Source organism: Bos taurus, chromosome 26, assembly GCF_002263795.3.
Source record: "Bos taurus isolate L1 Dominette 01449 registration number 42190680 breed Hereford chromosome 26, ARS-UCD2.0, whole genome shotgun sequence".
Taxonomy (NCBI): domain Eukaryota; kingdom Metazoa; phylum Chordata; class Mammalia; order Artiodactyla; family Bovidae; genus Bos; species Bos taurus.
This window is the reverse complement of record NC_037353.1, coordinates 10,709,339-10,736,426: the sequence shown is the minus strand read 5'-3', so window position 1 is coordinate 10,736,426 and position 27,088 is coordinate 10,709,339. Positions and strand designations below refer to the sequence as shown.

General features: G+C 40.8%; 1 protein-coding gene across 5 annotated transcripts in view; it reads right to left on the bottom strand.

Annotated features, from left to right (window-relative positions):
* The window catches only part of FAS (Fas cell surface death receptor), a 66,483-nt gene that overhangs the window by 8,698 nt on the left and 30,697 nt on the right, over positions 1-27,088 (bottom strand). For 2 of the 5 annotated variants that reach the window (NM_174662.2, XM_059881735.1), the window contains 2 exon segments: positions 23,946-25,902; positions 26,621-26,645. In NM_174662.2, the coding sequence (NP_777087.1) occupies positions 25,583-25,902; positions 26,621-26,645 (345 nt within the window). In that variant the 3' untranslated portion in view covers positions 23,946-25,582. 5 annotated transcript variants of the gene reach the window in all.

The following is a 27,088-nucleotide window of genomic DNA, read 5'->3' as shown; positions in this document are numbered from 1 at the left end:
ACATGGGTTAAAATTGTTAATAAATTTCATTGACTAGCATGAGTGATAAATAGGATATGGGAAGTGAGAGAGAAAGAGATGGGGATGCTTGAGTTTTCCAGTTTAAATAATTTCTCATTAAGATAGAACAACTGGCATGTTTCCTTTCTTATGTTATCATTTCTAACTTTCCAGAGAAGAGAGCCTAATTTGCAAAAAAAAAAAAAAAAAAAAAGACTTCCAGGAACACAGGACTTTTGTTTAAGACAGGAGTGTTCTACTAGTTTATCAATGTTTGTGTCATAGGTCTTAGATACTTCTTACCCAAAATCTACATGAAAATTATTCTTAGACCAAGAAAGAAATAATGGCAATAAAATTTAAACTTGAACTCTGCTGAAATGTGTGTCTGGGAATTCTGGGCAAGGAAGGATGTGAAACCATCAGAAATGACGCTGCACGCTGCTCCCTGACAAGTCATCAAAAGACACAGAGGGTTGCTCAGCAGAGCAGTACCTATCTACTTGGAAGTTCTCCAACTGAATGGCAAAGAGAGACTATCTTTTGAGGAAAGAGGAGGGGGAGAAGATTCATCTGCCCAGATTCCTCCCAATGGATGTTTTGCCATATTCAACATTTTTTTCCCACAAGGAGAAAATGCGCCTGGGTTGTGTCATCCAGTCTTTTCATCCCCAAACCCTGATACACGGTGTTCTGTCTAAATCTAGAAATGATGACCAGAACTGGAAACACCAACAGGGCTGGTAGTCAAGGTTGAGTCAACACACTCAGCGCCAATTACTGGGTGGCCTTAGATAGCAGAGCGACAGGGACAAGCAGAGTTTAGGGGACTGTACTTGACAAGTGGAGTAGTAGCTGGAGTCCTGGGAGACCTGTGGAGTTGAAGGAAGCTGAAAGGGTGTATAAGATGTGTGCCCCATACATAACCTATTTTCTTCACTATGTCACTGCTGCACACCAGATACTCTGTTCAGATCATCTAATCATTATAACCTTGTAGACATTTTACATGTGAGGAAAATGTGTGACAGAGGTTAATGTGTTGGCTAAGTCCACACTGCTAGAAATGCAGAACAATTTGGAAGGAATTTCTTGGCCACAGTACTAAATTGGCAGACTTGGAGGAAAGTCTCCTGCACTTGATCATCGACATCATGAAGTTGAGACCCTGGCTGTCTTATTGCCACAGAAGATATGCATTCCATTAGCACTGCTTGAATAAATTTAACAAACAAAACACTCCATTACTCGAAAAAAATATTTTATTTGCATTCTTTCTCCTTAACTTACCTATTGTGTAATTTTTCAAAACCATAGGACTCTGGGTCCCTTTGGAATGCTGAAAAATATAGTTTAGAAGAAAAAAAAGAGTCTCAATTATGTACAATATGAATTCTCATTGGTAGACATACTTTTCTCACTATGATATATTATTTATGAAAAAGTGCTCCCTGAGAGCAGAATGCAATCCCCATCTCATCATTCAGCAATAAATCATTAAAATTTAACAATAAATCCACTGAGTTTTTATCTCAAATGTTAGACTTTAAGCACATAAGATTAACTGCTTGTATACAATAACGAGTCATCAACAATATGAAAGCCTTTGAAGCACAACACTTGGTAAATTATTAAGCTCCCATAGCTTTGAAAGACCATAATACAGATATTTTGTTTTTCCTTCTTTGACAGCCATAATTAGATTTATGTTTGATGACAGTGTGGTTAAAAATGAATATGGAAACATTATCCAATAACACAGCACACTGAATAGCATACATGCCTGCCAATAACATATACATTCTGAGTTTAATATATATCAAGAAAGAAGAGGAAGATAAAGTATAAAATGTGGCTTGCAGTTACATGGATTTTTTTTTTTCACAAATGTACAAAACTGATCCTAAAATTTATATGGAAATGTAAGAGACCTCGAAAGCCAAAGCAATCTTTGCTTTGGCAAAAAGAATAAAGCAAGAGCACTCATATTTTCCTGTTTCAAAACAGACTGTAATCAAGACAGTGTGGTACTTCCATAAGGATAGATATATAGAATGATAGAATAGAATCAAGAGTTAGTAAACAAACCCTTACATTTATTGTAAATTGGCTTTTGACAAGGGTGCCAAGATGCCTCAATGGGGAAAGAACAGCAAATGGTTCTGGGACGCCTGGGCATATCCACATACCGGTAAATCAAGCTGGGCTCCTATCACACACCATATAACAACATTATCTCAAAATAGACATAAACCTAAAGGTACAAAACTATGAAATCATTAGTGGAAAACATAAGAATAAATCTTGGTAACCTTGGGTTAAACCGTGGATTCTTAGATACAATACCAAAAGCGCAAGTGACAAGATAAGAAAAGAGATAAAGTAGACTGTATTAAAATTTAAAATTTTTGGACTGCAAATGATATTAAGCAAGTGAAAGGAAAACCCAAAGAATAGGAGAAATATTGCAAATCATGTATCTGATAAGTGACTGAAGTCTAGAATTTATAAAGAACATTAATAATTCAATAATAAAAAGACAAGTCAAAAGTGGGTAATCGACATGAATAGTCATATCTCCATAGTTGTGCGAATAACCAATAGGCTCTAAATTTTGATAGATGTCGTAGTCATTATGGAGTTGAAAATCAGAGCTACAGTGCAATATCATTTCACATCCCATAAGATGAATATCATCAAAAAGACAGACAGTAGCAAGTATTAGGAGAACGTGGAGAAACTGGAACCCACATTGCTTGCTACCGGAAATGTAAAGTCGTGTAGTCACTTCCCAGAAAAGTTGGACAGTTCATCAAAATGTAAACCCTAGAGTTGACATAGGATCCAGAAAGTCTACCTATTTCTAAGTATATACCCAAGAGCAATGAAAACATGTCCACACAAGAACTGGTACATGAATGTGCCAAACAGCATTATCCGTAATAGCCAAGAAGTGTAAGCCACCCACATATCCACCAACTGATACATAAAATGTGATATATCTATACAATGTAATTGTATACAGTATTTATCCACAGAAAGGAATGAAGTACTGTACATGGTATAACATGGATGAAACTTGAAAATATTATGCTAAGTGGAAAAAAGCAATCACAAAAGGCAACATATTGCATGACTGCATTGATATCCAATGTCCAGGATATAGGGATAGAAAGTAGATTAGTGCCTACCTAGGGTCGGACATGGGGACTCATTGCTAATGAGTATGAGTTTTTTGGTGAGGTGATAAAAATGTTATAAATTTAGATTATAATGATGGCTGCACAATTCCTTGAATATACCAAAACCCATTGAACTGTACACTTAATTTTTTAAATTAATTACTTTTTGGCTATGCTGGTTCTTCATTGCTACATGGGCTTTTCTCTAGTTGTGGAGTGGGGGACTACTCTCTAGTTTAGGCGTGCAGGCTTCTCATTTCTGTGGCTTCTCTTATTGCAGAGCATGGGCTCTAGGGTGCATGGCTTCAGTAATTGTTCCCCGGCTCTAGAGCACAGGCTTAGTAGCTGTGGTGCATGAACTTGGTTGCTCTGGGGCATGTGGGATCTTCCTGGCTCAGGGATGGAACCTGTGTGCCCTGCATTGGCAGGCAGATTCTTTACCACTGAGCCACCAGGGAAGTCTCCTGAACTGTACACTTTAAACAGATGAATTCATTCAGGGCTGTTGAAGCAGCAGGTGGAGGGACTATTTAACTTCTCTGAGCTTCAGTTTTATCATTTGTAAATTACTTAGTTCACCGGCTTTTGTTGAAATGAAGTGTTCAATGAGCACCTAGCCCTTAAGAAGCACACGTCAATCAATACTCTTCAAGGAGGTGATTTGTAATTCATTTCCAACCTGGATTTTAGAAAAGCTGATGAAAAGGATGGGCTGTTTCCTAGAAAAATTTACACACAAGCTCAATGTAATACATAATTCTAGAGAACTCAAGGCTCCTGGAAGCACATCTGCAGGTTCCTAGGTCTGTATTTCTCAGGGGATCATCACTGGAATTCACTCATGGAGAACCATGTTAGGAATTCAGCTATTACCACTGTGCACTGGAATCTGCATGAGAACATCCTCTACGTTTTAAACCTACCCCACAAGGTGATTCATGTGCACTCACTACCACAGAGGTTAAATGACTCCAGTCATGTCCTGCCTGCCATTCTGGGTTATTCGCAGGAGTAAGACGATGCAGCCTAAGCACACTCAGAATGTGCTTTTACATGCTCGGCTTGCCTTTCCCTCAGGACAGCAAGGAAACTCTGTCCAGGAGCCTCCTTGACATACTCATCCAGCAAAGGCGCTCTGACCTGAGCGAGTGCATCACAAAGGAAGTTCTCTGCCTGGTGTTGCAGAAAGACTAGCCTCGTGCGATGGCTTCCATTAGGGTCCAGCTGCTGCTGCTGCTAAGTCGCTTCAGTCGTGTCCGACTCTGTGCGACCCCATAGACGGCAGCCCACCAGGTTACCCCATCCCTGGGATTCTCCAGGCAAGAACACTGGAATGGGTTGCCATTTCCTTCTCCAGCAGACACTGTCATTATTTGAGTTTGTAATAGGTATTTTGCAATCCAATTCTTGGAAAAACAAAACATCTGACAGTTCCTAAGTGCCTCTATGGATATCAAATAGCTCCTTATTTAGTAAAAATCGCAGAGTCAAGGATCAAAAATAAGCAGAGATCATCTGTTTTTCATTTGATTGTATTTAAATCTAACTTTCAATAAATGTGTATGTAGTTTACATAGGAAATGCCTTAAAAATAATTCGTTTCATATGTGTGTGTGTGTGTTTGTGTGTGTGTGTTGAAAGAATAATTCTACATAATTCCAATGCTCACTGTTTGGAGATAATTACATTTTAATTTTTCATGAATATCTGTTCATATCCATTAGAGATACATTTAGATATAGAAGAATACAGTTTGATATCATGTCCTTGAGAAGCTCTTCCTTAGTCTTCTACCCTCATCCCAGTCTAGAATAGTTTCCCCTGTTAAACCAGTTCTTATCACCTGTACTTTTTCTTGATATTCCTTATTAGAGAAGAAATTATTTAGTTAATTACTGGAGATGTTTCCTGCTGTATATTTCCACTATGAAATAAGTTCTTACTAGTGAGGTAAGACGGAGAAGGCAATGGCACCCTACTCCAGTACTCTTGCTTGGAAAATCCCATGGACGGGGGAGCCTATTAGGCTGCAATCCATGGGGTCGCTAAGAGTTGGACATGACTGAGTGACTTCACTTTTTTCACTTTCACTTTCATGCATTGGAGAAGGAAATGGCAACCCACTCCAGTGTTCTTGCCTGGAGAATCCCAGGGACGGGGGAGCCTGGTGGGCTGCCATCTATGGGGTCGCACAGAGTCGGACACGACTGAAGTGACTTAACATAGCATAGTGAGGTAAGAACAATGTCTATCTCATTCATTGCTATATCCCCAGCATTAAACTGAGTGCTAAGTATATAGCATATGTTTCTTGAATTAACAAAGGTTAACGTTAAAAGTCTATGTGTGTGTTGTAAAGTCAGTTAGCTACCATTTCAAACATTTTTGTCTGGTGCAGTCTTGAAAACATCCTATAGAAACAAGAATGCTACTAAAGCTCTCATTAGGAACTGATACATTTTGTGGAGTTGAAACAGAATAGAGTTGATGACCAAGAGAAGTAAGGTATGAGAGGGGGCAGGGATGCTCAAGAAGGAGGGATGGATATACATATATTTGTTTATTTATGGCTGATTCACCTTGTTTGTGGCAGATGCCAACATAACACTGTAAAGCAACTATCCTCAAATTAAAAAAAAAAAAAAACAGAACAGGGAACTCACGTACACGTACACAGAGTTTGTGAGGAGCAGTATGAGGCATAGAGGACACTGGCAAAGTTTGAGCCTGGTCTGGTCATCTTTATTGAGTGTCAACTGAGAGAGTCTTCTCTAGGTGAGAGCAGGCACCTCTTCATCTAATTCTAAATCTCATGTCAGACCTATGTTGGTTTTCAATGAAAGCTCATTAGGCTTCCAGTGAGATGTAGGAATGACTAAGAGTTCCTGCAAATGACACTGCTCCTTATTTTAGAACTTTCTCTAGAATGTAAAAACTCAGTCTGCGTTGTCAGCTGAAAGATGTATAAATATGCATGAAGCTTTATCTTCTTAAAGCCTTGGTTTCTTCATCCTTAAAATGGGGATAATAATACCTGCCTCAAAGTCTGGGAATAAAATGCATTGATGGAATTAAAATTTAAAAGGATTCTTGAGTGAACCAGTAATCAGTAAGTCACTCAGTCAGTTCAGTCACTCAGTCATGTCTGACTCTTTGCAACCCCATGGACTGCAGCACGCCAGGCCTTCCTGTCCATTGCTAACCCCTGGAGCTTGCTCATACTCATGGCCATCAAGTCAGTGATGCCATCCAACCATCTGTCTTCTGTCGTCCCCTTCTCCTCCTGACTTCAATCTTTCCTAGCATCAGGGTCTTTTCCAATGAGTCAGTTCTTTGCGTCAGGTGGTCAAAGTACTGGAGCTTGAGCTTCGGCATTAGTCCTTCCAATGAACACTCAGGACCAGAAATATTTCTCCATAAATGAAAAAAGTAAGACTACCTCAAATCTCTCCACATGTGAGACCCTCTAGCTTCACATCTTACAGGAAACAATCTCACCACCAAAGAATTGATGCTTTTGAACTGTGGTGTTGGAGAAGACTCCTGAGAGTCCCTTGGACTGCAAGGAGATCCAACCAGTCCATTCTGAAGGAGATCAGCCCTGGGATTTCTTTGGAAGGAATGATGCTAAAGCTGAAACTCCAGTACTTTGGCCACCTCATGCGAAGAGTTGACTCATTGGAAAAGATTCTGATGCTGGGAGGGATTGGGGGCAGGAGGAGAAGGGGACGACAGAGGATGAGATGGCTGGATGGCATCACTGACTCAATGGACGCGAGTTTGAGTGAACTCCGGGAGTTGGTGATGGACGGGGAGGCCTGGTGTGCTGCGATTCATGGGGTCGCAAAGAGTCGGACATGACTGAGCGACTGAAGTGAACTGAAACCTCTATTGAAATGCTTGCTTTTATTGACAATAAGGGCAGAAACTGAGGAAAGACTATGCAAGGACCTATAAAAGCTATTATTGTTGCCACATGTATTCTGAATATTTTTTAAAATTTTTATTGGCATATAGTTGATTTACAATGTTGTGTTAGTTTCAGGTGTTATTATATATCTTTATCCAAAGAAAACTTGCCCTAGGAAATATAAATCTGACAAGCATTGTATGTGTCACCTGAAGCTGAAGAAATCAGAAAAATCTTTGATTATAACTATCAGATAAGAACTAGCAGGTTCTTATTGCATTTCCTTTTTTTCACTGCAGAATTAAAATCTGCTGCTTCACTTGAATATTCTTAGACATACAGTTCATTGAGAGAAAGCAAACACAAAAGACCACATATTATGTGATTTCATTTATATGAAATGTCCAGAAGAGTTAAACCCTTAGAGACAGAAAGCAAATTGGTGGTTTCCAGGGGCTGGAGTTGGGGATAGGGAGAAATGACCCCTACATGGATACAGGGTTTTCTTTAGGAATGATGGAAATGTTTTGGAACTAGAGAGAGATGGTGATTGCACAATTTTGTGAGTATACTAAATGCCGCTGAACTGTACACTTTCAAGTGGATAATCTTATGTGAATTTCATCTCAGTTGAAAACAAAAAAAGAGAGGTGCAGAAAGGGACTTTCCAAATTCGATGTTCTTAAGAAAGTCCTTTCTCAGTGAAGAGATGACTAAGGTGTGAGGCATAGGTCATCCCTAGAAAAAAGTAGTGGAGTCAGGAAAATGCCCAAGGGCAGAGTGTGCTTTGCACAAGGACTTGGCAGGATGGGGTGCAAAAAGTGTTGCATTAATGAGTCACATTTTAGGTCAAGCAAAAACAGTATCACATTCCTTTATTTGCTATACTACATTTAAATCAGATTTAGTTCTCCCATGCTCCTCACATTTCTGTATTCAATCTTTTTTCCTAAGCAACTGCTGAGAGCAAGAGCTGGACGAATAAAACCACCGAAATAAAAAAAGGAAGTGCTGCATTGAGATCACCTCTCATTTACTGATTCAGGTTTCCACCAATTCAACAAATGGTCTTTACAAAGATTAACTGCAATCAAGTCCATTTATTATGTAGTGTGTCTCCTGCTGCTAGAATCTTAGCTCCACAAAGAGTAAGTAAGTATGTAAAGTCAGTGTCTGACTCTTTGCGACCCCATGGACTGTAGCCTACCAGGCTCCTCAGTCCATGGAATTTTCTAGGCAAGAGTACTGGAGTCTTTGGATATTTTATTAACATTTTAGTGAAAGGTTTAAAATGGTGCCTGGCTCAAAAAGAATAGTTCAACAGGGATTTTCTCAAAGACTAAAAATTCTGTGATTCCATTTAAGCACCTTCCTTGCCATATTAGTGTGAAGTCTGAACATAGCCCCAGCAAAGCAAGTTTCTGCAGCCCCTTTGGGAAGCTTTGCTGTCTCCTGTTGCCTAAGATGAGAATAGAAATACTAATGTCCAGGTGCTGGGGTTGTCACTTCAAGCTATTCTACTCCAGCCCCACTCGCCAGGGGCCAGACTGCATAACGCTTGTGCACGCTTTGAACTGGACCGTCTCTGCTGGGGCAACAACGCAGTGGATGAGCACACTCTGAAGAGTAGGGGGGCCGAATCTTTGCTTTGATATTGTGAAAATCTTGCCAGTACTGGTCGGAAAGACCTGGAGGTCTGTGATAGACACAGTGACGGAGAACTTAATGAGATTCCTGAAACTTCGTTGCTAAACTTCCTGCACATCTACCTCTTTCTGCAGGGTGAAGCCATTATCAGAAGGCACTGGGTCACTTATTTGTAAGCAAAGAGCAGCCCATGGGAGTCCAGAGGCAGAGCTCAAGATGATTCTGTTGAGTCTGCCAAGTCCTGTTACCCAAATATATCTGTAAATGAGGTAAAACCTTCAAGGATGCTTTATAGACTGTCCTAGATCTGATTGCATGTGTGCTAAGTCACTTCAGTCATGTCTAACTCTTTGTGACCCTATGAACCATAGCCTGCCAGGCTCCTTTGTCCATGGAATTCTCCAGGCAAGAATACTGGAGTGGGTTGTCATGCCCTCCTCCAGGCGATCTTCCCCCTCCCCCAGATCTGATTACCACACAGTAAATATTTATAAATATTTGCTGTGAACACCAAAGGATGAACAAAATACAATTCTCTGATTTAATTAATCTATGAGTAAAGGGGACTTCATAAAACTTTTATTCAAAATAGAAAATAATTAGTGTTATTACAAAGGAAGTTAATAACTTCTGTGCCTTAATCTCTCTTTCAATTGGTATATATTTGCATAATGCAGTTTCTTAAATTGTGGTCCAAGAGCCTTCAGCATCATGATTATTTATCAAAGATGCTTGGTAATATACACCTTTCCAGGCACAGCCCTGTACTTACTGAACATCTCTGGGAGAAAGACCTGGGGAATATGCATTTAAAGGATTTTCTCAGGTGATTCTATGCACATTAATGGTTAAGAACCTGTTCCATAGTGCATTATAATTTATTACACTTGCCAATGTATTTTCTTCTTGTTCTTCTCCATCATAAGAAGGGCAAGCCAAATGTGTCTTTTATAGGTGAGGAAAGGGAAACTTGGAGATGTTAAATTCAAGATTGTAAGTTAGTGGCAGAACTAGAATCTGAACTTGGATTTATCTGATTTCAGATTGAGTCCTTGACCTACTACTCCAATCTGTGCTGTGCCTGTACTAGGAAAAATTAAAAAAAAAAAAAAAAAAAAGAATTAAAAGCACAAAATGACCACTTTGTTTCTGTAGGCATGTCTTTTATACAAGCAGGGCAGTTAGTACTAGGAGAAACACTGCCATCTTCTGGCCATCTGAAAGCAAAGTGTAACCTTGTTATTTTACTGATCATTTTCTCTTGCTGACCTTGATGCGCCTTTCAATGATGGATATGTTCTGAGCCATCCTCACTCACCACAGATGCATTTGAAGGACCAGTGGACCAGTCCTTTGGTCTTTAATTTTGTAGTTGCGATTTTTTTCCCTCGTAGCTGAAGTTAGCTTACTCGTCTAGGAGGGCAGATACCACAAGATTATTAGTGCCATACACACAGTAGATCCAAGGTACATTGATGAAAATGTTTTCTGGGGCCAACATATCCTGAATCTCTAGACTCTTAGTCTTTGTTTTTAATTTAAAAATATTTTTTGCTATGGTTATACAACTTTCCTGATGAATCCAATGTGCAAGTTAGAGAAGTAAAGGGAAAGAATATAGCAAATGAGTGAGATGGAGGGAAAGAAGAAGGATGGGGAAGAGCGAGGGGCAAGAGAGAGGTGATTTCAAGTGGTTGCTAGAGAAGAAGGGGAAGAGGAGAAAGCCGAGAAAATGAGGCGAGCAGGAAGGAAAGGAAAGGCTCTCCCTTCCTGGTTCGGTGGCCACTGGTGGCACCCAGTCTCCGTGTTCTGGGTTTGTCTCTCCAATAGGAGCTGATGGTTGATGACTGCAGATGTCTCACAAGGTGATTAATGTTGCCACTAGATTAGTCCCCTCTCATTAAAAAACTAAAAAAAATATTACTGTTGGTGTCAGAAAGCTAACCCCTCTCTTCAAACATTTTTTTAACACTAGTTATTTATTTGATTGTGCCAGGTCTTGAGTTGTGGCATGTGGGATCTTCAATCTGCATTGCAGCATGCAAACTCTTAATTGTGGCATGTGGGATCTAATTCCCTGACCAGGGGTTGAACCTGGGCTCCCTGCATTGGGAGCACAGACTCTCAACCACCGGACCACCAGGAAAGTCCCCTTCAAACATGCTCATGGAAGAGAAGAAGACAGAGCTTCTCTCTGCTCTGCTTAGTCTCTCCAACGTGTCCCACTCTTTAGCTTGACCCTATCTTTATCAGTGTAAGCGTTACCAGACAGATGCTTGGAATGGTGGCTAGAAATTAAATGTAGGACTTTTAAGCAAAACTTGGAAGTCTCCTGACATTCACTGGGTTTCATAGTAGACTGATGTCTTCTACCTAAAAAGCAAAGTAATTATTCCCACCACAGTAATATAAAGTGAAGCGAAGTCGCTCATTCATGCCCGGCCCTTTGTGACCCCATGGACAGTAGCCTGTACCAAGCTCCTCCATCCATGGGATTTTCTAGGCAAGAGTACCGGAGTGGGTTGCCATTTCCTTCTCCAGGGAATCTTCCCGACCCAGGGATCGAACCCCGGTCAGTAAGCTGCCAACAATTTAACAGTTGGCTTACAAAATTCCTGAGTATTGAACAATTAATGCTTGTGAGCTGGTCCAAGCAGTCTTCATGGTATTGCTGAGCCATGCCTTTGGGCTGCCCGTCCTGTAATGTATTGGGTTGGCCAAAAAGTTCATAGCATTTTATGGAAAACCCAAATGAACTTTTTGGCCAACGTGATACTGTATTTTTCTATTGTCAGTTTGAGTTGGGTACCCAAAACATCCTAGCACTCCTACTGAGATCCCCCCTCCCCCTTTTACCCTCTTAGCAAGGGTCCTCCTCCCAACTACATCTTTGGCAACTCAGGGAAACCTGATCCTACCCGAGGCTCAAGATTGAGCCACATGGATTAAGCCAACCAGAACGTCTTGCCCCCTTACATAACTGTTGTCCTTCCTGGATGTTGTGATACACAGATAGGTCCAAGTAGCTTGTCGCCATCAGCCTGACAAGTAGATCCATATGAAGATGGTAAATCCAAGAGAATCATAGGAAATCATGACTGGAGGCACTGGAATAGGTTAGTGCTTAAACCCACCCTATCTCTGAACTGCTAGTAAAATATGCCAGTCAATTTACATTTTGCTTATGCATCTCAGTTGGATTTTTTTTATTACTATCTGCCAAGGTATGGAGTCAGGCACCATTGGCATATACTTCATACATGTTCAATTTATTCATCATAAAACTCCAAAATGCTGAAACAATTTCCCCATTCTATAGATGGGGAAACTAAGTCTCAAAGACATTAAAATACGCATTTCTACCCTTATGGAGTGTTGTGGGCCAGAGTGAGGCACTCGGCCCGTGGCAAAGGTCATGAGGAAGGAGGCTCGACATACTCAAAGGCGGGATCGAGCCTCAGGAGTCCCCCTGGAAATCCTCGAGCATCTACCCCCATAACCAGAGCCTGCCTACTTTACTACTTTGTGTTCTCACCTACACCTCTGACTTTACGGGTGGCTGTCCCCCACCACCTCTTTCGGAGAAGGAGTTAACTTAGAGCTCCAGTTAATAAAAACTACTGGGCATGACAAGAGTGTTTTAACCTACAAACTCCTCTGAAGTTTCTCTAGCCTGCCTGACAGGCTTGTCCAGCCACATGTGATTGCTCACAGCCTCCCAACCGTGAGAGGCACGAGATGCTTTAAACCTTCTAAAAACAGGTTCCTTAGAAAAGTTAGAAAACCATTAGTATAAGTATAATAGGCTGATTAGAAATTGTATTGGTGAAGGGTTTTTCATTTGTTGAGCCAATGTTTACTGCTAAGTCTCCACATCCCCTGCTCTTACACACATTAATGAATATATAGAAGAAATAAGTATTAACCTTTGATATAAATCATGTTAGACCTTAACTAAAACCCACTATACCCTCACCCTATAGGAATGTAACTTTATTTGGGTGGCATCTGTTTTAAGAATAATCACCCCTGGAGAAATAAGTGTCCTGGTTGACTGACCGCTGTCACAAGGAGAGGGTCATAAATTGTCAGCAGGCCCCCTGGCTAGAAGATGATGTAACACCCCTAAGACCTCTGTATACATTTGTATGAAGCACCTGACTTTGATAAAAGTCAGGACTGCTGACCCCACGTGACTTTTGCATAACATCTCAGTGTATAAAAGTAGACCATGGAAAATAAAGAATTGGGATCAGTTTCTCGAAATACTGGTCTCCCCATGTCGCTCTCTCTCTCACTCTGGCTGAGTCTCCATCTGGAGCGCGGAACCCACCAAGCTTACTAATTTTGCATGGGCTTCTAAGATCCGACCGGGGAGGCCTCAGTGTCTCCTCTCCTTCGGGAGAACGGAAGGACGCCTGCGGCCTATGTAAGTGGTGCAAGCTTCTTGTCTTGAAGTTTTATTGGTCTCCCGCGTAAACCAAGCTACTCAGCCTCTTTTCTCCACTGAATTTTCCTACTGAGCTATCCTCATTCTATTACTCTTTACATCTTTAATTAATATCTAATTGAAGCTATTGTATCCTGATCCTCGCCGACACCGTCCCTGCTTCAAACTCCCTGGATCAGCCGGGGTTGGATCCCGGCAATGGAGAAAATAAACATTTAATCCCAGATCTGTAGGTCTCTAGATGTATCACAATAATAAAACTCAGGTCCACTTGGGAAATCCTACAGTCCCTATTCTTCTATTCTTATCAAAGGACTCTGTGTAACTGAAAACAACTTGAGTGTTAGTTGTAGCTTAAAAATGTAAAACAAAGCATTGTTTCTGATCACCTAATGACAAAATTGGGGCCTTAGGGTTAGACTAGAATTGTAAGTGCACTTCTGGAGGGCCAGCCCCTCCCAATCTGAACAAATAGCAATGATCCACAACACACTTTAAAAGGAAAATGAAAAGGCACAGCCAGGCTAAAGAATAAGGAACTCTTCCTTGCTAGAAGAATGGAAAACAACTGCAAGATAATTAATGACCTGACACAAGCCAAAGCCCTGTGAGATCAATGCCTGGAAGGAAAGCAGGGCTTGTTCATGGGTTTAGTCAACAATAAATATGTCCCATTTGAGGCTGAGGACAAGAGCCAGCCTCCCTTCTTACAATCGGGGAATGAGGCAGAGCTTTCTGACTGGTGGAAGAAAGCTAAACAGAACTTCTGCCAGACATGGCCCGGGACTATGGCTTATATGGAGTTGTGGAGTTTGAGAGCTAGTAAGTCCTAGGTACAACAGCCACATGACATGGAGCTGAGCCAAGCTGACCCTAGATGCCTGACTGAATATTGTTGTTGTTCAGTCGCTAAGCTGTGTCTTACTCTTTGTGACCCCATGGACTGCTGCACACCAGGCTCCTCCGTCTGAATATGCGACAGCTCTAATGTCACCAAGAACTGTGAGTTGCATAACACATCTATAAATCCAGTCTCAGAACTGAGGATTCTGGAAGCCCTGGTAAAAGAGGCCATGAAACTACTAGACAGATGAGACTGCAGAGAAAAGGGGTTGGGGGGGAGGTGAGGATCTGTTATTACAGAGCTCAAAAATACAAGAAGAAAATCCTTCCAGAAGAGCCACACTTCAAAATCAGTATGAAATTGCTTCAGTTAAAGTTAACAAAGCAATTCTAAAAAAGACTTTAAAATAACTATAAGATCCTCTTCTCTATAAGGAGATAGATGGTGGAATAAAATCTATTAAACTCTAATACATTGCCAATGAAAAACAAGCATAAATGAGATAAGTACAAGAGAAAATGTGAAAGAAGCACTTAGAAATGTTACGAACGAAAAAGGTAGAGAATAAAATATATACCTAAGTGGACAGAATACTCCAACCTGATTAGTAAGAAAAAATAGTTAATTTAAAAAGAATAATGAGGAATTTCCCCCAAATGCAACATTTAGAGACAAATATATTAAAAATAAAAAGGTAAAAATTAGATACTCAAGAAACTTCACCAGATAATACTAAGAGTTTCAAAAGAAACTCTTATGAAAGAGAAAATAGCTGAGAATTTTCCAGACAGAACAAAAACCACAGCCCTATCTTTCTGATAAAAATTCTACACTTATTACATAGGCTAAGTAAAAATAAATCTTCACTGAAGCTCATTATAGTGAAACAGCAGAATACCAAGGACAAGGTAGGGGAAACTTTAAAACTTATCAGAGTTAAAAAATAAATATTATCTTTGAGGGAATGATATTTAGACCAACAGTAGACATTCCTTTGGCAGCAATAAATGTAAGAAGACAATAGATTAACATTTTCAAAGAGATGAGGGAAACTTGCAAGTATCCTAACATAAAATTCTGTACTCAGATAAAATACCTTTCAGGAGTGCGTGTGGAAAATTTTTTAAATTTTATTGATTCTATAACTTATCTAGACAGCTGTGCAGAAACTGATTCGATAGCTAAAAATTTCTGATCAAATCAGAGTTAGGAGAGCTCCATGTGCAAGCCAATGGGGAAGACCAAGCTGTTTGTGTAAGCAAGTCTCACTGTGTGATCTATGACCTCCTTCTGCAAATGAACTTTTCCTTCCGGCTCACAGGTGATACTCTTCCCCATGATGTCTGCCACCAAGAAGACCAGATCATGTTCACCACAGTAAGGGTGATCTTGAACCAAGGGCCATCTCAGACTCTGGAACATGGTTGTAACTATTCGGAACAGTCACACTCAAGTGAAATTATGAGGGCAAGAGCCATGCCACCAAGTCCAAAGACCTTCTCAACTTCCCTCGTCCTCCCAAAGGAACCTGAAATTCTTGGATTGGAGCTCACCAGAGAGGGTACAGGGTGTTCTATGACTCAAGTACACCTTGCAAAGTACAAGGCATACCTCAGAGATATCGTGGACTCTGCTTTAGATTACTGCAATAAAGCAAATATTGCAAAAAAAGGCAAGTCGCACAAATTATGGGGTCACCCAGTGCATGTAAAAGTTATGTTTATACTATACTTTAGTCTATTTAGTGTGCATTAGCATTATGTCTAAAAAAATTTATAAACACTAATTTTTAAACGTTTTATTGCTAAAAAATGCTAACCATCATCTGAACCTCCAGCAAGTTTTATATATATATACATATATATATATGTATATATATTGGCAGCAGATGGCTCAGATGGTAAAGAATCTGCTTGCAATGCAGGAGTGGTAGTGGTTTAGTTGCTAAGTCATGTCCGACTTTTGTGAACCCATGAACTGTAGCCTGCTAGGCTCCTTTGTCCACGGGATCCTCCAGGCAAGAATGCTGGAGTGGGTTGCAATTTCCTTCTCCAGAGGATCTTCCCGACCCAGGAATCGAACCCAGGTCTCCTGCGTTTCAGGCAGATTCTTTACTGACTGAGCTATCAGGGAAGACCAGCAATGCAGGAGACCCAAGTTCAATCCCTGAGTCAGGAAGATCCCCTGGAAAAGGGAATGGCAACATATTCTGTAGTATTCTTGCCTGGAAAATTCCATGGACAGAGAAGCCTGGCAGGCTTTATAGTCCACGGGGTCGCAAAGAGTTGGACATGACTGAGCAACTAACACTTTCACTTTTCACAACATCAGAGATCACTGATCACAGTTCAGCTCAGTTCACACGCTCAATCGTGTCCGACTCTTTGTGACCCATGGACTGCAGCACACCAGGCCTCCCTGTCCATCACCAACTCCTGGAGTTTACTCAAACTCATGTCTATAGAGTCAGTGATGCCATCCAACCATCTCATCCTCCGTCGTCCCCTTCTTCTCCCACCTTCAATCTTTCCCAGCATCAGGTTCTTTTCAAATGAGTCAGTTTTTCACATGAGGTGGCCAAAGAATTCGAGTTTCAGCTTCAGCATCAGTCCTTCCAATGAATTTTCAGAACTGATTTCCTTTAGGATGGACTGGTTGGATCTCCTTGCTGTCCAAGGGACTCTCAAGAGTCTTCTCTAACACCACAGTTCAAAAGCATCAATTCTTCGGTGCTCAGCTTTCTTCACAGTCCAACTCTCACAACCATACATGACTAGACAGACCTTTGTTGGCAATGTAATGTCTCTGCTTTTTAATAAGCTGTCTAGGTTGGTCATAACTTTTATTCCAAGGTGCAAGCATGTTTTAATTTCATGGCTATCACCATCTGTAGTGATTTTGGAGCCCAGAAGAATAAAGTCGATCACTGTTTTCCCATCTATTTGCCATGAAGTGATGGGACCAGATGTCATGATCTTAGTTTTCTGAATGTTGAGTTTTAAGCCAAATTTTTCACTCTCCTCTTTCACTTTCATCAAGAGGCTCTTTGGTTCTTCTTCACTTTCTGCCATAAGGTGTCATCTGCATAAGTGAGGTTATTGATATTCTCCTGGCAATCTTGATTCCAGGTTGTCCACCCTTTCTCATGATGTACTCTGCATATGTGTTAAATAAACAGGGTGACAATATACAGCCTTGACGTATCCCTTTCCCTATTTGGAACCAGTCGTTGTTACATGTTCAGTTCTAACTGTTGCTTCCTGACCAGCACACAGATTTCTCAAGAGGAAGGTCAGGTGGTCTAGTATTCCCATCTCTTTCAGAATTTTCCATTGTGTTCCATTGTGTTTATTGTGATCCACACAGTCAAAGGCTGTGGCATAGTCAATAAAGTAGAAATAGATGTTTTTCTGGAACTCTCTTGCTTTTTCGATGATCCAGCGGATGTTGGCAATTTGATCTCTGGTTCCTCTGCCTTTTCTAAAACCAGCTTGAACATCAGGAGGTTCACAGTTCATGCACTGTTGAAGCATGGTTTGGAGAATTTTGAGCATTATTTTGCTATCATGTGAGATAAATGCAACTGTGTGGTAGTTTAAGCATTCTTTAGCATTGCCTTTCTTTGGGATTGGAATGAAAACTGTCCTTTTCCAGTCCTGTGGCCTCTGATGAGTTTTCCAAATTTGCTGGCATATTGAGTGCAGCACTTTCACAGCACCATCTTTTAGCATTTGAAAGAGCTCCACTGGAATTCCATCACCTCCACTAGCTTTGTTCATAGTGATGCTTCCTAAGGCCCACTTGACTTTGCATTCCAGGATGTCTGGCTCTAGGTCAGTGATCACACCATCGTGATTATCTGGGTTGTGAAGATCTTTTTTGTACAGTTCTTCTATGTATTCCTGCCACCTCTTCTTAATATCTTCTGCCTCTGTTAGGTCCATACCATTTTGTTCTTTATTGTGCTCATCTTTGCATGAAATATTTCCTTGGTATCTCTAATTTTCTTGAAGAGATCTCTAGTCTTTCCCATTCTATTGTTTTCCTCTATTTCTTTGCATTTATCAACAAGGAAGGCTTTCTTATCTCTCCTTGCTTTTCTTTGGAACTCTGCATTCAAATGGGTATATCTTTCCTTTTCTCCTTTGTCTTTGTCTTTCTCTTCTCTTCTTTTCATAGCTGTTTGTAAGGCCTCCTCTGACAACCATTTGCCTTTTTGCATTTCTTTTTCTTGGGGATAGTCTTAATCACTGCCTCCTATACAATGTCACGAACCTCCATCCATAGCTCTTCAAGCACTCTATCAGATCTAATCCCTTGAATCTATTTCTCACTTCCACTGTATAATCATAAGGGATTTGATTTAGATCATACCTGAATGATCTAGTGGTTTTCCCTACTTTCTTCAATTTAAGTCTGAATTTGGCAATAAGGAGTTCATCATCTTAGCCACAATCAGCTCCTGGTCTTGTTTTTGCTGACTGTATAGAGCTTCTCCATCTTTGGCTGCAAAGAATATAATCAATCTGATTTCAGTGTTGACTATCTGGTGATGTCCATGTGTAGAGTCTTCTCTTGTGTTGTTGGAAGAGGGTGCTTGCTATGACCAGTGTGTTCTCTTGGCAAAACTCTATTAGCCTTTGCCCTGCTTCATTCCGTACTCCAAGGCCAAATTTGCCTGTTACTCCAGGTGTTTCTTGACTTCCTACTTTTCCTACTTCCTACTTTTTCCCCTATAATGAAAAGGACATCTTTTTTGGGTGTTAGTTCTAGAAGGTCTTGTAAGTCTCCATAGAACAATTCAACTTTGACTTCTTCAGCATTACTGGTCAGGGCATAGTCTTGGATTACTGTGATACTGAATGGTTTGCCTTGTAAATGAACAGAGATCATTCTGTTGTTTTTATGACTGCATCCAAGTACTGCATTTTGGACTTTTTTGTTGACTACGATGGCTACTCCATTTCTTCCAAGGGATTCTTGCCCACAGTAGTAGATATAATGGTCCTCTGAGTTAAATTCACCCGTTCCAGTCCATTTTAGTTCGCTGATTCCTAGAATGTCGACATGCACTCTTGCCATCTCCCATTTGACCACTTCCAATTTGCCTTGATTCATGGACCTAACATTTCAGGTTCCTATGTAGTACTGCTCTTTACAGCATCGGACTTTACTTCCATCACCAGTCACATCCACAACTCCGTGCTGTTTTTGCTTTGGCTCCATCTCTTCATTCTTTCTGTAGTTAGTTCTCCACTGATTTCCAGTAGCATATTGGGCACCTACTAACCTGGGGAATTATCTTTCAGTGTCCTATCTTTTTGCATTTTCATACTGTTCATGGGGTTCTCAAGGCAAGAATGCTGAAGTGGTTTGCCATTTTCTTCTCCAGTGGACCACGTTTTGTCTCCACCATGACCAATCCATCTTGGATGGCCCTACATGGCATCGTTCATAGTTTCATTGAGTTAAACAAGGCTGTGGTCCATGTGATCAGATTGGTTAGTTTTCTTGGATTGTGGTTTTCAGTCTGTCTGCCCTCTGATGGAGAAGGATAAATGGCTTATGGGACCTTCCTGACGGGAGAGACTGACTGAGGGGGAAACTGGGTCTTGCTCCAATGGGCGGGGCCATGCTCAGTAAATCTTTAATCCAATTTTTTGTTGAAGGGTGGGGCTGTGTTCCCTCCCTGTTATTTGACCTAAGACCAAACTATGGTGGAGGTAATGAAGATAATGGTGACCTCTTTCAAAAGATCCCATGCACACACCGCTACACTCAGTGCCCCCGACTCTGCAGTAGGCCACTGCTGACCCACGCCTCCGCCAGAGACACATGGACACTCATGGGCAAGTCTGGGTCAGTCTCTTGTGGGGTCACTGCTCCTTTCTCCTGGGTCCTGATGCACACAAGTTTCTGTTTGTGCCCTCCCAGAGTCTGTCTCCCCAGTCCTGTTTAGTTCTGTTGGCTCTATGGTGGGGTTAATGGCGACCTCCTCCAGGAGGGCTTATGCCATACCCAGGTCTACTGCACCCAGAGCCCCTGCCCCTGAAGCAGTCCACTGCTGACTGTACCTCCTCAGGAGACACCCAAAAACAGTTCTGTCTCAGTCTGTGTGGGGTCTCTGGGTCCTGGTGCGCACAAGGTTTGTTTGAGCCCTCTGAGCATCTCTGGTTGGTATGGGATTTGATTCTAATCACACATTACCATAGTAAATAAATCATCATGAGAAAGTCCAAGATACTGATACTGCAAGAATTACCAAAATGAGCACGAAGTGAGCAAATTCTGTTAGAAAAATATGACACCAATAGTCTTGCTCGATGCAGGGTTGCCACAAAACCTGTTGGGAAAAATCACAATATCTGTAAATGCAATAAGTGAAGCACAACATACTGAGATGTGGCCATAGGACTTCTGCTTTTGGCCATGAAGATGAACTAGTTGCCCCACTGTTGTCTAGAACTAGAAAACCAGATAATAGAGTACAGATTGTCCCTTAGAGGATAGAAACTAATGAGGTGACCCTTATGATCACTCAGACCTTCTGCCCACAGGCTCTTTTCAGACCCCGGTACAGGAGGAACTCTAAGCAGAGAATAGTCTTCTTATCAAGTTGAGGGGCACAGGGTAGTATTTAGGAGGCTGAGGCTGCCAGACTTTTCAGAACAGAGTACTGAAAAGAAGGAAGTTACACAGAAAAAGAGTTCCAGAAATCTGTGCAGAGATTCTTTGAAACCTTTGGCTGTTACTATGTGCAGAGATAAGACTCTGAGAGCCAGCAAAGAACAGCTGTGGGTGCTGTAAGCAGAACAATTCCCAGCAATGACATGGGGGTGGGAGATGTTGACACTCCAACCAACCAGAGTGAAGAGAAGCCCTTGAAAAGACGGTGAAAGTACTGGACTCTAGTAGTAGGGCTAAACCAACCATAGAGTTAAATTTGCAGACCTGCCCTAATAAAGATAGAGACCTGAACTATCAACACCATAGCCACTAGCCACCAGCTGTTGAATCTTTGAAATGCAGCCAGTCCAAACTAGAGATGTGTTTAAAACTGTAACTAAAATACAAACCAGATTTTGAAGGCTTTACTAGGAAAAAAAGAAAGAATGCAAATAATCTCATTAATAGTTTTTATATTGCATACATGTTGAAATGATGACATGCTGGAGTCCAGCTCCAGCAGCCAGGGAATCAGCCTGAAGGGTTGAGTGGTGTTGGCGGACGATGATGTAGCCTCTGACTCACAGTACGGAACTACATGTTTATTTCAAGCTTCAGGTTTTCTTTTCTACTTTGACAAAAGCATTAGGTCAGAGGTTTGACATTTTTAGTTTTCCCCACCCAGATTTATTGTCTCCAGAAATCACTGTTGTCCTACAAACTGAGTTCCTGCTTCAGTGATTCTCTCAGAATCAGCTCTACTATCTATTATCTGGAGAAGGCAATGGCAACCCACTCCAGCACTCTTGTCTGGAAAATCCCATGGATGGAGGAGCCTGGTAGGCTGCAGTCCATGGGGTCGATAGGAGTCGGACACGACTGAGCGACTTCACTTTCACTTTTCACTTTCATGCATTGGAGAAGGAAATGGCAGCCCACTCCAGTGTTCTTGCCTGGAGAATCCCAGGGACAGGAAGCCTGGTGGGCTCCCATCTATGGGGTCGCACAGAGTTGGACACGACTGAAGCAACTTAGCAGCAGCAGCAGCAGCAGCAGCATCTATTACCTACTTTCTCTTATGTGTCCTATACTTAACTTGTGATTACATTGTTAACTCATGCCACATTCCTCAGTTTATTTCTTATCTTTCTAAATCCTGTTTGCCCCTAGCATCTTAAGATCACTATCTCCTAAAAAGGCTTCTAGCTATTCTTAATTATTCCTAAACCCTAAACTCAGCAAACTTCTTTTGCCATAAATATTTCCCTCACAAGCAGGTCTCAGATAACAATCCTTCTCATGGCCTCAAGCTGCGGGCTATGTGCTCATCCTGGAACATTCTTTGTAAATATCCTTGAACAAACGTCAATGGTTACTTTATAGATTATTTTCTGGGCACAACTGCAGAAGGCTTTGTGCTTTCTCATGCTTCTCTCAAACACCTTAACATTCTTTCCAGCCAACTCAACCGAAGAAAGGAAAGAACAAGTCAGAATCACAAGGCCTAACTCCTTCATCCCGGGACTGTGCCTGCGAGATGAGGAGAGGGGGTTGGGGCCGTGCCTCCAATTTGTCAGTAATGTGTAACCCAGCTCCCAACAATAACATTTGGGAAATAATGGGCTAAACAAAATGTATTATTAAAATTAAATTTTAAAAAAGAGAGATAGTCCAGTGGTCGTTACGGAGCCAGAAATAAAAAGTATGCAGGAAGGAATATTTCAAAATCCCCATTTAGCTTTCTTACCAATAAAACAAATCCTTTGAACTATTTACTTTTTTCTTTTTCTTATATATTTCCAGTTATACATATTTTTAAGAAATTTTATTATTGAAATATAATTGTTTTACAATGTTGTGTTAGTTTCTGCTATGCTATGCTATGCTAAGTCACTTCAGTCATGTCCGATTCTGTGTGACCCCATAGACGGTAGCCTACCAGGCTCCCCCGTCCCTGGGATTCTCCAGGCAAGAACACTGGAGTGGGTTGCCATTTCCTTCTCCAATGCAGGAAAGTGAAAAGTGAAAGTGAAGTCGCTCAGTCATGTCTGACTCCCAGCGACCCCATGGACTGCAGCCAACCAGGCTCCTCCGTCCATGGGATTTTCCAGGCAAGAGTACTGGAGTGGGGTGCCATTGCCTTCTCCATAGTTTCTGCTATATAACAAAGTAAATCAGTTATACATACACATATATCCCCTCCCTCGTAAGCCTCCCTCCCACCCATCTAGGTCATCTCAGAGCACTCAGCTGAGCTACCTGTGCTATACAGCAGGTTCCCACTAGCTATCTATTTTACACATGGTACTGTAATATAGGATACTACCCAGGTAGTGCTAGTGGTAAAGAACCCACCTGTCAATGCAAGAGACATAAGAGATGCAGCTTCGCTCCCTGGGTTGGGAAGATACCCTGGAGGAGGAAATAGCAACCCACTCCAGTTTTCTTGCCTGAAGAATCCATGGACAGAGGAGCCTAGAAGGCTAGAGTCCACAGGGTTGCAAAGAGTCGGACGTGACTGAAGTGACACAGCATGCACGCACCATATATATATCAATGCTGCTGCTGCTGCTGCTAAGTCACTTCAGTCGTGTCCGACTCTGTGTGACCCCATAGACGGCAGCCCACCAGGCTCCCCCGTCCCTGGGATTCTCCAGGCAAGAACACTGGAGTGGGTTGCCATTTCCTTCTCCACTGCGGGAAAGTGAAAATTGAAAGTGAATTCGCTCAGTCGTGTCTGACTCTTCGAGACCCCATGGACTGCAGCCCACCAGGCTCCTCCATCCATGGGATTCTCCAGGCAAGAGTACTGGAGTGGGGTGCCAGTGCCTTCTCCATATATCAATGCTACTCTCCCAATTTGTCTCACCCTCCTTTCCCTGCCTATGTCTACACGTCTGTTCTCTACATCTGCATCTCTATTCCTGCTCTGCAAATTCGTTCATCGGTACCATTTTTCTAGATTTCACTTACATGTGTCAGTATACAACACTTCTAGTGCCTAATATATAATCTTGTCATGGTAAGTCCTCACATAATAAGTTAATTATGTGTTGTTTAGGAGATATATTCTTAGAGTAGCAGCCTATGGAGGAAATGACTTAACCACTAAAAGCCTTTAAAAAGAAAATACCTCCTGAGAGATCAGAGAATGGATGAAAGATTAATGAACAGGTTACAGTTAGTAATAAATAGAAAAAAGGAAAATAAAAAGCAAGGTCCCACCAAAAAAGAGATAACCAGAAATACCAAAAACATGATTTTAATAAAATATTTTTACTTATATTTTCTATTTCCAGACATAAAGAGAAAACATCTTCCATCAATGGAAGCTCTTTAGGTAGTTTGGAGCATCTGCTTCAGCTTATAACTTACAACTATACAAATATAAATAGTATTTATTAACATTCACAGTTAATACAAACTTTCAAAAGTGTTTAAATGTAAAAGCAAGGAAGTGATAGTGGGGAGAGGGGCTTGTCTAAGAAGCTACAGAAAACAACAGAAGCAATTCTTAACACCTAGTATGATTTCTGGAGAAGGCAATGGCACCCCACTCCAGTACTCTTGCCTGGAAAATCCCATGGATGGAGGAGCCCTGCAGTCCATGGGATTGCTGAGTCGGACATGACTGGGCGACTTCATTTTCACTTTTCACTTTCATGCCTTGGAGAAGGAAATGGCAACCCACTCCAGTGTTCTTGCCTGGAGAATCCCAGGGATGGGGGAGCCTAGTGGGCTGCCGCCTATGGGGTCCCACAGAGTCGGACACGACTGAAGCGACTTAGCAGCAGCAGCAGTATGATTTCACTTCTGCTGTGTATAAGCTGACTTTACACCAACAGAGAACACATGGCAAGTTACTGAGTACTTTGTGGGGGATGGAACAAAATAAGAATCTATCTTATCAGCTTTGATGATAGACATGGGCTCATGATATGCCACAAAGCTACCTTCCATAAGAGCAGCTGGTCTCTCCAAACCAAGCTAGATGTTTCTAAGGGCAGCCCCAGTTTTTCACGAATCATTCAGCGTTTCTTAGAAAGTCCTTTCAAGTCTGGGGATACACAGTCTACCAGGATGCACATCAAGGTGAAAACAGAGAGATGACAGTGATCTAATAATTCTTTCCTGATCAAAATGTTTGACACCTGAGAAAGAAGTGGGTTATTTGATCCAAGCGACAAATATAAAATATTCAAGCATTATAACTGAGTCTGCATTTTCTATGTGAATCCAAAATGGAAATATTCACTATGAAAGGCCAATAATCTGTGTAAAGATTATTTGTGCAATAATCTGTGTAAAGATCTTAATCCTTATTAAATTTTACGTTCAGAGGATATGTGCAGGTTTTCCCTGAATATATTCCTCTCAAAGGTGTAAACAAAATTTATAAATATGGCAAAATCTCTAGAATTATCAGTGGAGCTGGGGAGGTAATTTAGAGGCAGTTGATCACATCGACTAATTCATGGAATGGGGTCAACCTGTGGATAGGCATGTGTGTTCACATACATTAATTACCTTCACACTAACAGGATCATATGTTACACACTTGAGCATGATCTCAATCTTTGAATTCATGCTTTTTTAGACACTTAACAGGCAAGAAGATGAACATGGGTATTTACTCTCACCAGCATTCATCTCCCCAACTAGACTTTAAAAATCCTTGAAGGCAGAATCATGAAATGCTAAAAGCTATTAGCCCTACAAATAGCTTTGAGCAAATATATTAGCTCTACAAATCTAATAAATGAAAAAAGAAAACACACCCAGTAAAAAGCCAAGCCAAGCAATATCTATAGCTACTCAGAACTTATTTTAACATATTTAGAATATTTAGTATATTCTCAGAACTGAGTTAGTTGTTTTTCACTTTAAACCAAGTTTTCATTTTCATTTTGCAAGTTTGCATTTTCACGTTCATTAGTAATGTCCTTCATGACTATGTCACAAATTTTCTCTGCAAGAGCTTTTGGGAGACTTTTAGTCAAAGTGCAATATGCATTTTTCTTCCCATGACTTTGATACCAATTGCGGAGCAGTTGGACCTTCTGTTCAGCTGTTTCATGGACATTGTCATGCATGATATCATCTATTTTGGCTTCCTCCATACCGTTCTTCCGAACAAACTCTTTAACTTCAGTTATTCTCATTTGTTCAGCAATACTAGGGATATATTTACCCAAGTCAACATCTAAAAAATAGAGAACAGTCTCTGAAAATTTGTTTTTCTAAACAAAATTCCCACTTTTGAAAAACCATAGTTATTTCTCTTCTTACTGTACTTAAGAATATGGGTAAGTCCTAGAGATCTAAAGAGCCAATTGGGGAAAAATAAAAACAGAAACAACCTTGAGTTCTTATCCCAGCTCCTTCTATGTCCCCAGTAATTTGCTCTGTACCCTGGGCAAGATACATAACATCTCTGCATCTTCTTTTCTCATCTATATAATAAGAGGGCTGGAAGTGCTCATTTCTAATGCCTTCATGGACCTGATGATCAATGATCCACAAATATAAAAGGCAGGCCAAGGGTTTATGACCATCTTATCACTGACTCACTGGAACTAGGATACACCAAGAGTAAGTATACAACTGAGTCTACAATTCAGATTACCTAGGAGTTTAGGCAGAGTTCTTCTATACTATACCCAACTGCTTGTGAAGGAAAACAAAGCTTTAAGAATATAGCATCTTATGTTACCTGACTTATTTTTAATAATGAGCATTAGTTATAAATTTAAACACACTGCCTAAGAAACCCTTGTTAGTGAGCAGGAAGAAGTGCAGCCTCAAGGAATAGCAAGACCCCACAATGTGCCACTGAAATTTACAACATTATTTTAACTGCAAAATTAGCCTGTTACTCCCAAGGAAGCCATCTCTATCAAACAAAATGATAAAAATCTTACCTGTTAAATTCAGTTGCCTCCCTTCCTGGGGAGAAAAAAAAACAAAAACAGAGGGAAGAAGAGAGGGAAATAAAAATATATTTAGAATACTCTAAATGCAATCTTCCAATTCTTCCTTAATACTCAAGGAAGTACACTTACTTGATGTATACAATTAGACTAAATGACTAAGGAGGATTCTTTCACCATTCAAATTTTTATTCTGAAATGTTCCAGCCTAACCAGAAACGAAGGGAATAATGGTTCATTTTTTTACAGAGGCAAGAAACCTAAGGGTTTGTGAAATGTGCTGAGATTATTCTTTGTACAGGCACATGAAAAACAACATAGTAAACACCATTCTAACATTTTCTTTACTGTAACGATTTGAATTTTTGACACAAGAACATAGTTTAAGTTGAAGTGATTTTGTACTATATTGATTTAAAGAACCCTAAATCCCACTGGCCCCAAATGAGAAAATCAATA